This window comes from Oryctolagus cuniculus, chromosome 4 (assembly GCF_964237555.1).
Source record: "Oryctolagus cuniculus chromosome 4, mOryCun1.1, whole genome shotgun sequence".
Taxonomy (NCBI): domain Eukaryota; kingdom Metazoa; phylum Chordata; class Mammalia; order Lagomorpha; family Leporidae; genus Oryctolagus; species Oryctolagus cuniculus.
The window spans coordinates 140,041,304-140,053,042 of record NC_091435.1 but is presented as its reverse complement, the minus strand read 5'-3'; the positions used below and the strand labels follow the sequence as shown (position 1 = coordinate 140,053,042).

The 11,739-nt window shown below is 44.5% G+C and overlaps 1 protein-coding gene and 1 long non-coding RNA gene across 3 annotated transcripts in view; one reads left to right on the top strand and one right to left on the bottom strand.

The window, feature by feature from the left end:
* LOC103350406 (uncharacterized) overlaps window positions 1–11,739 on the bottom strand; it is a 66,889-nt gene that overhangs the window by 818 nt on the left and 54,332 nt on the right. The gene's annotated exons all lie outside the window — the stretch shown is intronic.
* Window positions 1–11,739, top strand: part of GRK7 (G protein-coupled receptor kinase 7) — a 33,861-nt gene that overhangs the window by 15,816 nt on the left and 6,306 nt on the right. For both annotated transcript variants that reach the window (XR_011388181.1, XM_002716563.5), the window contains exon 3: window positions 7,437–7,711. Coding sequence is in view for 1 of the 2 variants with exons in the window: in XM_002716563.5 (XP_002716609.1) it covers window positions 7,437–7,711 (275 nt within the window). In the remaining variant the exon portion in view is untranslated. The remainder of the gene's footprint in view (window positions 1–7,436; window positions 7,712–11,739) is intronic.

The following is an 11,739-nucleotide window of genomic DNA, read 5'->3' as shown; positions in this document are numbered from 1 at the left end:
CATCTACTGTAATTTCCAATTTTTCTCCCAGCATGTGTCTCACAAACCTTTGTCTGAGACAAGGTACATTGTCCACTTGCCCACTACAAGCTCCGACTGAGCAGCTGATGTTTATCAAGGTCCTCATCAGCAGCTTCAATCCTGAATGTCATTCACCTTTGAAATACACTCATTGGAAGGTGGCACACACGGAACAAACCCACAATGCACATCACTGAGGAGCAGTCAGCAATCGCCCCCATCTTGGCTTTGTCAGATTTTGTTTACAGTCTTTGTTTACGCCTCTCCCACCCCCATAGAGGAGAGTGAGCCAGAGAGAAGTGAGACACAGGAACATGAAGCCCAGCTGAGAGCTGGGAGTGAAGTACCGTGCATGGAGCCTTGGCTCTGCCCCAGCTCCAATGCCTGAGCCACTCCTGTCAGGTGGGTACTGGATGACCCTTGTTAGGGAATATCACCCATCGGAAGAGGTCTCCAGATACCCACAGGTGGGTCTCCCAGTGAACAGCCTAGCAGACTAACCTTAGAGTGGCCCCCAGTTGACAAGCTGGGCCCCAACACAGCTGCTGCTCAGCTCTCTAGTGTTTCACTCTTAGATATGAACACAGAGTCCAAAATCATTTACTTGGGCTGGCATTGTGGCATAGCAGGTTAAGCTGTTGCCCGGGCAACACCAGCATCCCATATGAGTGCTGGTTCTTGTCCTACTTCCAATCCAGCTCCCCACTAATGAGCTTGGGAAAGAAGTGGAAGAAGGCCCAACTACTTGGGCCTCTGCCACCCATGTGGGAGACCCAGATGAAGCTCCTGGCTTTGGCCTGGCACAGTTCTGGCCATTGCAGCCATTTGGGGAGTGAACCAGCAGACGGAAGGTCTCTCCCTCTCTCTCTGTAACTCTGACTTTCAAATAAATTAAAAAAAAATTTTTTTTAAAACAAGATTCTTTGTCATTTGAAAACATACTCCAGAATGAAAGCAGCGCTAAAGCAATCAGAAGAAAGAAGTTTATAGGAAACAGGAATGATGGAGGGAGGAGATGACCAGATTCTTTAAAGACTGTAATTAGTATGTTTTGAGATTGAAGAGAAGAAATGGTGTCCATCGAACAAAAATAAAAGTGAGGCCGGCTCTGTGGTGCAGTAGGTTAATTCTCTACTTGCGGTGCCGGCATCCCATATGGGCTCCAGTTCTAGTCCCGGCTGCCCCTCTTCCAATCCAGCTCTCTGCTACGTCCTGGGAAAGCAGTAGAAGATAGCCCAAGCACTTGGGCCCCTGCACCCACGTGGGAGACCCGGAAGAAGCTCCTGGCTCCTGGCTTTGGATCGGCACAGCTGTAGCCATTGTGGCCTTCTGGGGAGTGAACCAGCAGAAGGAAGACCTTTCTCTCTGTCTCTCCCTCTCACTGTCTATAACTCTACTTCTCAAATAAATAAATCTTTAAAAAAAAGAAAAAGAAAGAAAGAAAAACAAAGGCTAGGGGCCACGCTGGTGCTGTGGCAATTCAGCTCCCTTCTAATGTGCCCTGGAAAGCAGCAGAGGATGACCCTAGCGCTTGGGCCCCTGCACCCACGTGGGAGATCTGGAAGAACCTTCTGGCTCCTGGTGTCCTATCAGCCCAGTTCTGGCCATTGCAGCCATTTGGGGAGTGAACCAGTGTATAGAAAAGAAGATCCCAGCCCCCCTCCTCACTTTGTATCTCTGCTTTTCAAATAAATAGTTTTTTTAAAAAAAAAACAAAGGCTATAAAAAAGGAATATTTGGAATTATAAGAACATTTGAAATAAAAATATGCAAATATACTTGCTCAACAGCATGGGTAAATCTAAAAAATATTATGTTAAACACAAGAAGTCAGACACAAAAGAGGATATTCTCGGAGGAAACTGCCTAGCATGACAGAGGGGTCTAGATCAAAGTACATCATATTTTAATTTCATTTTCCACAAACTTTTTGAAGTCCCTTCATATTCGCAAAAGTGAACCGTTCAGTTGGAGAATGAGGCCTCTAGGTCTAGCTATCGATTTACAGGAAATGCCAGGAGCAGATTCAATGACATCACAGCAATGCGGTCAGCAAGATCAGCCTGTGGAAAACTGTGTGGTTTGGTCAGTTTGTTGTCAACAAAAGCTTATGGGAGGGACAAGGGGAGGCAGACAGAGGAGGAACCTATATATTAAAGCGGATTTAAGAAGCCTATCAGTCTGTCCCACCAGATGAACCTTATTTGGATCCAAATTTAAACAAACTCGAAAATGTTCCTAGGACAACTGGAGAGAGGTAAACATGTCAAAATAGTTGGTAATGTTGAAGAATCTTTATTCGTATGGTGAAAGGATGGTATGGTAGTGCTTTTTTGTTTTGTTTTTGAAGTGGCCTTGTCTTTCAGAGATTCACAGTGACATAGACGTGACGCGATGACAAGGACAGTCTGGGTAAAGGGATGCGTAGGGCCACAGATGAAGCAAAAGTAGCCATAGATGGGTAACTGCTGCAGCCAAGTGTAGGGTATGTTGTTTATTATTCTAGTCTCTCTTCTTTTGTATGTGTTTGAGATTTCCCATAGTAAAATACTTTAAAAAAATAGAATGGTTGGAGGAAAAAACAGAGGTGTCATCTCTCCCTCAGAAAAATAAATGAAGACACAGAGCTAGAAAACAGGAGCAGAAGGACTAGCGTCATGGCAACAGCAGATTCAGCCGGCGCCTGCAACCCCAGCATCCCATGTGGGCACTGGGTCATGTCCTGGCTGCTCCACTTCCATTCTAGCTCCCTGCTAATGTGCCTGGGAAAGCAGTGGAAGATGGCCCAAGTGCTTGGGCTCCTGCACGCACATAGCAGACCTGGATGAAGCTCCTGCTCTCCTGGCTTCGGCTTGGCCCAGCCCTGGCCATTGTGGCCATCTGGGGAGTGAACCAGCAGATGGAAGACCTCTGTCTCTCCCTGTGTCTCTGTAACTCTCACTTTCAAATAAATAAATCTTTCTTTAAAGAGAGAAAGAAAATAAGAGCAAAAGATAAGAAACATAAAGAATAAGTTCAGAGTTTCCAAACAAAAGAGAAGAGAGAAAATGATCAGAGAAATAGATGAGAACCTTTCCCCAAAGGGTCAGTCACTGATCTGTGGATTGAGGGACCAGCCAGTAGACAGCACTGTGGATGAACAGAGCTCCACACCACAATCTGTCACCGAGAAGTCTTGTAACATTGCTGTCGGGCCACAAACCCCATGCACTACTGTTTCCCCTCCCATGCCTCCTTTCCCCTGTCTCTTGGACACTCCCTGTTGCAGCACATCTAAGCTGACTTGCTCCTCTGTTTTCAAAACCAGATCAATCCAGCCCAGTGCACTGTGTCGTAGTGGGTAAAGCTACCACATGCAGTGCCAGCATCCCATATGGGTGCTGGTTCGAGTCCCAGCTGCTCTACTTCCAATCCAGCTCTTTTCTATAGCCTGAGAAAGCAGCAGTAGATGGCCCAAGGACCTTAGATGGGCCCCTTAACATGTGGGAGACTCGGAAGAAGCTCCAGGCTCCTGGCTTTGGATCAGTGCAGCTCCAGCCATTGTTGCCATCTGGGGAGTGAACCAGTGGAGGGAAGACCACCCCACCCGCCTCTACTTCTGCCTCTCTGTAACTCTGCCCTTCAAATAAACAAATAAATCTTGGGAAAAAAAAAAAAAAACAGATCAGCACTGTGGGATATGGAACCTTATTTCCCAGAGAACTGCTAATGATCTATTTTACACATCTGCAAATACAGCCAGGTTAGCTCTCTGAGTAACCCTCAAGTGATGAAACATTACTTGATGGCAGATGCTGGGTAGCTGCATTCCCCTCTCTCTCTCCTGAGGCTCCTCCTGTGCTCTTTCCAGAAGATTCTCTGTGCCCAATGAGCTAGCAGCCAGCTTGGAATCACACACCACCACCACCCCCCAACTCCTTTTTCCTCCTTATTTTGGAATAGATAATACACTTGCATGGTTCAAAATTCAGAAGACAAGAGGGGTATATTGTGCAAATCCTTTTTTTAAATTTATCTATTTATTTGAAACGCAGAGTTATAGGGAAAGGGAGAAACAGAGAGATCTTCCATCCACTGGTTCACTTCCCAAATGGCTACAATGGCCAGGGCTGGGCCAGGCCAAAGCCAGGAAACAAGAGCTTCTTTGAGGTCCCCAATATGGGTGCAGGGTCTCAAGCACTTGGGCCATCTTCCACTGCTTTTCCAGGCCTTTAGCAGGGAGCTGGATCAGCAGTGGAGCAGCTGGGACTTGAACCAGCACCCATATGGGATGCCAGTGCCAAGGCGAAGGCTTGACCTACTATATCACAGCACTGGCCCCACCAAATTCCTTAAAGGTCTCTAACTGCCCACATATGTCCTGACTACAACTTTTGCACATGCTCACTACCTGAATAGGCTGCTAGGTGGGGCAATCTCCCCACACGCTCTCTGGACTTCCTGCCCTGGTGTTAACCTTTTGACCCGCATCCAGCAGACTCTAAATTCCCAAGGGCAAGGTCAGGCCTTATATATCTTCATGTTCCTGGAACTCATTACAGGGCATGGCTCAATAGATGTTTACTGGATGGCGAATGGAAAACACACAGTCACCATCTTTTCTGTTGTTTATTTAACAAACTTCTGTTGGGCATGCACTAAGTGAGGCCCTGTGGTAAGTACCTAGGTTTGGATACAAAAATGAGTAAGACTATATCCTGGGCCTCACAGCACCTACACGATCCTTTTGTCTGGACAAATGCAAAACTGGACAAGACGCCAGTGCAACAGATGTAAACCAGGACTGTCCCAGGCAAACCGGAACATACGGTTACCCAAATTATATACCAGCTTCTCTGAAAACAGCAGGGCCCTGCTGACTCACGGCCAGTCTTCCAAAATACTTCCAAAATACTTCTGCACAGGCCAACTAGTTTTGATCAGTACTCGGCTCATTTATGCTTTTTCATTCTTGTGATGCATGTAGAAATTACCCATGAAATTCCATATTCCTCAAGCATTTCATATACTGGGCACATAAAAAACATAATGACTTCATGAACAGCTAAGCACTTTCAACTTTGACATGCTGAAATGCATAGTTGCAAGCAGGGTGTGATGGCCATCCCATATATAAAGGTCTTGGTTTGAACAGCAGACTCTGGCTTGTTATCTTCCCTGATGAACCTTTGGGTGTGTATAGATTGTGTCCATTATGAACAACGGGCTTGTAAGACTCTCAGTATAAGTTCCTTTTCCTTCCTTCTGAGTCATTTCTTTGAGACACACATGCCAAAATTAACCAACCTCATTGATGGACAGGAACAGTTTGATTTTTACTATTCTATGCCTTCTTATTCTTCTAGAAGTCTGAGTTAATTTACAGAATACATGTATCTGCCTCCCACATCTCTGCTGATGATTTAAATGATCAGTTTTAGGTATTAATAGAAACCTACAGTCACTTTAAGATGTTTCTTGTTTGTATTTTTAATTGCTACAGAAGCTATTCGTTGTGCTTCTGCCAAAAGCCAATTCGTTTGGTGAAAACGTGTTATAATGTAAATATATACTTTATAATCACAAGGCATGTTATAGGTAATCATTAAATATCTATTGAATGAATGTGTTAAAATCACAGTCACAAAAGGTTAGTAACATATAATTCCATTTATACGAGATACCTACAGTAGTCAAATCACAGCAACCGACCGTGACACTAACGTGCAAGGGTGGGTGCCAGAGGCCAACAGGAGGGGAAATGGGGCATTGTTGCTTAATGGGTACAGAGTTTCAGTTTTGCAAGATGCAAGAACTCTGGAGATTGCTTGCACAGTAATGTATTTAAACATGACTGAACCATACTCTTAAAAACGGTTAAGATGGGCCGGCACCGTGGCTCACTAGGCTAATCCTCCACCTGCGGTGCTGGCACCCCGGGTTCTAGTCTTGGTTGGGGCACTGGTTCTGTCCCGGTTTCTCCTCTTCCAGTCCAGCTCTCTGCTGTGGCCCAAGTGCTTAGGCCCTGTACCCGCATGGGAGACCAGGAGGAAGTACCCGGCTCCTGGCTTCGGATTGACGTAGCGGCCATTAGGGGAGTGAACCAACGGAAGGAAGACCTTTCTCTCTGTCTCTCTCTCACTGTCTATAGCTCTCTCTCTGTCTCTGTCTCTCTCTCACTGTCTAACTCTGCCTGGCAAAAAATAAAAAAAAATTTAAAAACCTGGTTAAGATAGTAAATTTTACATTAGATGTACTTAGCCACAATTATCAACTTACATGTGTTTTTAACCCAATGATCATGTGACATACATTGTCACTAAAAAAAAAAAAATGCCTACAGTATTCTGGCATGCATATTAAATAAAGTGTCATGTGAAATTGGAATTTTCTCAGTTAAAATGATGGTGTTAATTATTTAATGCATAGACAGGAAGAGAAGAATGGTTTTAATGTCACCACATAGCAAATAGAGTAAGAAACATCATGGGTTAGATAGTGTGTGGACATCCACCATTACTACCAAAATATTCCACCTTAAAAAATACTTTTAGTTTTCTGTTATCCTTGAATCTTAAAAAATGAGGTTGGTTAATTTTGGCATGTGTGTCTCAAAGAAATGACTCAGAAGGAAGGAAAAGGAACATATACTGAGATTCTCACAAGCCCATTGTTCATAATGGACACAATCTATACACACCCAAAGGCTCATCAGGGAAGATAACAAGCCAGAGTCTGCTGTTCAAACCAAGACATTTATTCTGAGATCAGAGAGACAACTCATCTTAAAGGTGAAGTGGTGAGGGGCTGGGCACAGCAGTGACCACACCGCAACCCACATCACAATGCCTGGGTTTGAGTCCCACCTTGAATTCTGAATCCAGCTTCCTGCAGATGCAGATCCTGGGAGGCAGCAGATTACAGCTCACATATGAGTCCCTGTCACCCATATGGGAGACTGATTGAGTTCCGGCTCCTGGCTTTGGCTTGGCCCAGCCCTGGCCATTGTGGGAATTTGGGGAGTGAAGTAGTGTGTGAGAATGCTTACTTGGTTCTCTATTTATCTATCTATCTATCTATCTATCTATCTATCTATTTATCTATCTATCTCTATCATCTATCTCCTCTTTCCCCTTTTCAAATAAATAAAATAACTTTAAAAAAAAAAAAAAAAGATGAGGTGATGAGACTAGGAGAGGCTAAGTAATTTTCCCACTTCCAAAGCAGCCATGTCTGTCCCTTAGCTAACAACTCTTTATGTGTTATTCATCAGGGGCTGCTGGGAAAGCAGAGAGAGAGGAGGTTAGACACATTGTACTTCAAACAAACTAACAAGGAAACAAAAGGAGACTGGGTATTGAGTAGGCAACCAGCAGTGCCTGTTACACTCCCCTTAGTGGTTTTCTTTTGTTTTGTGTTTGGTTTGGGGTGCACAGGCTGGAACCAATGGTTACATGGCTCCCGAGATCCTTATGGAAAAGGTGAGTTATTCCTACCCTGTGGACTGGTTTGCGATGGGATGCAGTATTTATGAAATGGTTGCTGGACGAACCCCATTCAAAGATTACAAGGAAAAGATCAGCAAAGAAGACCTAAAGCAAAGAACCCTGAAAGAAGAGGTTGTATTCCAACATGATGGCTTCACAGAGGAAGCAAAAGATATCTGCAGGCTCTTCCTGGCTAAGAAGCCGGAGCAGCGCTTAGGAAGCAGGTAAGCCCCCGGAACGAGGTGACTGCCGATCACAGCGCTGCCCAGGGTGCCCGGACAATGACTGCCATCACAGCGCTGCCCAGGGTGCCTGGACAATGACTGCCGATCACAGCGCTGCCCAGGGTGCCCGGACAATGCTTTGGATCTGTGGCATGTCTTGGAATTGAGGGCTATCATTTTCCTATGATAGTTGTATATTATTTTGTTAAGTATTTCCAGTGCTTTCAAACACTAAACACCTGATATGGAACACTCCAAGATACATTTTAAAGTGAAAAAAAAAAAAAAAAAGAGGTACAACTTGCATGAAAAAGAGAGAAAGAATACATAATTCAAAAGTTGTAAAGAATATTTTAATGAATACATGCAAGGAATTTCTGGGATTGGTTGCCCATAAGAAAGGAAAACTGGGGCTGGTCATGGGGATGCAAATGAGAATTTGCACAGGCGCCTGTGCTGTAGCGTAGAGGGTAAAGCTCTACCTACAGTGCCAGCATCCCATATTGGGCACTGGTTCAGGTCCTGGCTGCTCCACTTCTGATCTAACTCCCTGCTAATGTGCCTAGGAAAGCAACGGAAGATGATGGCCCAAGTACTTGGGCCACTGCACCCATGTGGGAAACCTGAAAGAAGTTCCTGCCTCCTGGCTTCAGCCTGACCCAGCCCTGGCCATTGCAGCCATCTGGGGAGTGAACCAGAGGATGGAAGATCTCTCTCTCTCTCTCTCTCTCTCTCTCTGTAACTCTGCCTTTCAAATAAATAGATAACTCATTTTTATAAAAAAAAAAAAAGAATTTGCACAATATACCAATCTTGTCTTCTGAATTTTGAATCGTGCAAATAAATTATCTATTCCAAAATGAAAAAAAAAACTTTTTCAAACTATCAGTACTGATAGTCATACTTCCGGAAAATTCTGCCCATTTCAAATGCCTTCTGTAAAATATAGTCAGTCATTCAACAGCTACTGAGGGAGTGCATATAATGTTGCCAGCTATTAAGTATAGTTGAGATTAGTTTTGCACCTCATTTTTTTTTTGCTTTCTTTACATCTCAATATCTTCATATATATAATGAGAGGTTTGTGGGTGTGATGATCAATTTTATGTGTCAGTTCCACTAGACCATAGTACCTACATATTTGATCAAGTACTCCAGATGTTTCTGTGCAGGTTTTTAGATGAGTTTCATATTTAAATCAGTAGACTTTGGGTAAAGCAGATGCCCCACCACGATGTGGGAGGGCCTCGTTCCATCAGCCGAGTGTTTTCATAGAACAAGGTTGACTTTCCCAGAGCCAATGAGAGTTCTGCCATCAGACTGCCTTTGGGCTCCAACTGCAACCCTTTGTGGTTGCCCAACCTCCCCAGTCACATGAGCCAATTCCTTAAAATCCCTCTCTCTATCTCTCTCTCAACACACACTCTGTTGGAGAGAAAAACATTCCAGTATCTTTTTTTAAAAAAATATTTTTAAATTTAAAAGTCAGAGTTACAGAGAGAGAGAGAGATCTTCCATCGCTGGTTCACTTCCCAAATGGCCATAACGGCCAAGCCTGGGCCAGGCCAAAGCCAGGAGCCAGGAGCATCTTCTGGGTCTCACACATGGGTACAGGGGCCTGAGGACATGGACCATCCTCCACTGTTTTCCCAGGTGCATTAGCAGGGAGCTGGATCAGAAGTGAAGCAGCCAGGACTCATATATATGTGAGAGTATGTGTGTGTGTATATATATGTGTGTGTGTATATATATATACATATATAGACACACATACATATATATGTATGAGTATATATATGTATATGTATATACATATATATTAGTATATATATACATATATATATATATACCCCCAATACCTTCTTAGTAGCAATACTTGGAGACTCCATCTGTAAATTAAACTGATGAAAGATACAGCTTCATAAGAGAAAAAGACAAATTTTTATTCATGTACATAGGCTGGAATTCACATGAGAAAAAAATGTGACATGGAGGCAGAATTCAGAGTAAACATACCATCTTTTTTTCAGATTTTATTTGAGAGGTAGAGTTGCAGACAGTGAGAGGGAGAGGACAGAGAGAAAGGTCTTCCATCCACTGGTTCACTTCCCAAATGGCCACAATGGCTGGAACTGAGTTGATCCGAAGCCAGGAGCCAGGAGCTTCTTCCGGGTCTCCCAAGCAGGTACAGGGGCCCAAGCACTTGGGCCATCTTCAACTGCTTTCCCAGGCCATAGCAGAGAGCTGGATCAAAAGTGGAGCAGCAAGGACTAGAACCGGCGCCCATGTGGGATGCCAGCACCACAGAGGATTAACCTACTGTGCCACAGCACTGGCCCCAGCGTACCATCTTAACAGAAGAAGGGAAGAGGGACAAGAGTGATATAGGAAAACATGGCTTTTAGGAAAGATAGATGGAGCTTCAGCAGACACGATGGGAGAAGTGACAGAGTCTGTTTAGTGTGGTGCTGGCTTCCTCCCTCTCCAGTGCGAATCTCCTGGGGAGGGGATATGGACCCTCGAGTTCTCTTGGGCAGATGGGGGAGTTCAGAACCTACATCTCCTAATGCTGATTGGCTCAAAATGATGTCACAGTGGTGCTTTCTGGACCTCTTCAACATTCTGTTGGCTCTGTTTCTGCAAAGAACCCCAGCTGAAACAGTGGAGCATTTGGGGGTTTAGACTTAATGTACTAAAGGTAGGTAAAACATAGCTTCTGAATTATTCAATAAGTGATCATTATTATTCACTTGTTTTAAGGAAACGATCAGACACTAGTTTGACTGAACAGTAAGCTTGAATTTCTCAAATTACTTGGATTGAGTTTTCAAAATCTAAACGTATGTGCAAATCTAAACTCTAAACCTGGAAGTAGCATGACTGGCTTCGAACAGAGCACCGGGACTTAGGCAGCCAGGTGACTCAGTCTTCTAAATCGTTGCCATTGGAGGCTCTGGAACAAGGTTGCCTTAGCTCAAGATGTTCCGGCATGGAGGTAAGCTGACTGGATTTTTCAAAACAGCCAAACAAGATTCATTTGTGGTAACTATCAAAGCATGAGAGATGATCAAACTAACTAATGAGTATTTTGAAGGTAGATAAAATTCTACATTGTGTGGAAGTGAAATATGGAACTGATTTTCCTGTGTCGACGCTGAGGTTGTTAATATCAGTAAGGTCAGAATAGATCACGTCCTGGTAACAAGCAAAGCATCAAGTCTCAGCAGCTTGAAACAAAAAAAGAGATGATTTTTCAGGGAGGGCATTTGGTCTAGCAGGTAAGACACCTGCATCACATATCAGAGTACCTGAGTTGGATGCCCAGCTCTACCTTTGGACTCCAGTTTCCTACTAAGTAGACTCTGGGAGACAGCGGCGATGGAAGTAGTAGTTGGGTTTCTGCCAGCTACATGGGTGACCTGCACTGAGTTTCCAGCCTGCAGCTCTAGCCAGGCTCAGCTCTGGCTGTTGCAGGCATTTGGAGAATGAACAGCAGATGGGACCTCTCTCTCTCTCTCTCTCTCTCTCTGTGTGTGTGTGTGCGCGCGCTCCTTGCAAATAAATAAATATATATAATTTTAAAAATGATTTCTCATTCACACAAAGCCCATTAAGGGTCCAGTAGATCTCCAAAGCACCTCTCTTCCAAGCAGTGACACAGAGATCCAGGCTGCTTCCAGTCTCACAGCTACGTTGGAACTTGTGACTTCCGATTGCCAGAGCAGAAGAGAGAACATAGAGAACTCACAGAGCTTCTGTCTGGCACAGCTGGGAAGTGACTCACTTGACTTCACACACCCTGCTGTCCTCAGGTCCTGCCGAAGGGTGAGAGAGCTGGCTGGTAATGGCTTCTGTGTGCCTGGCCAGGAGAGGTGAACGAGCCACGGTGCCCACTAACAACCACGCTCTCCTGTCCTGTCCTGGCTGTCAGCTTGAGGAGCAGAGGGGAACAGTGGCTGAGTCAGGGAAGCCAGCATTCTATAGATGAAGGGAACACCACTCAGGGGATGCCCTGATTAGCGAGTTTG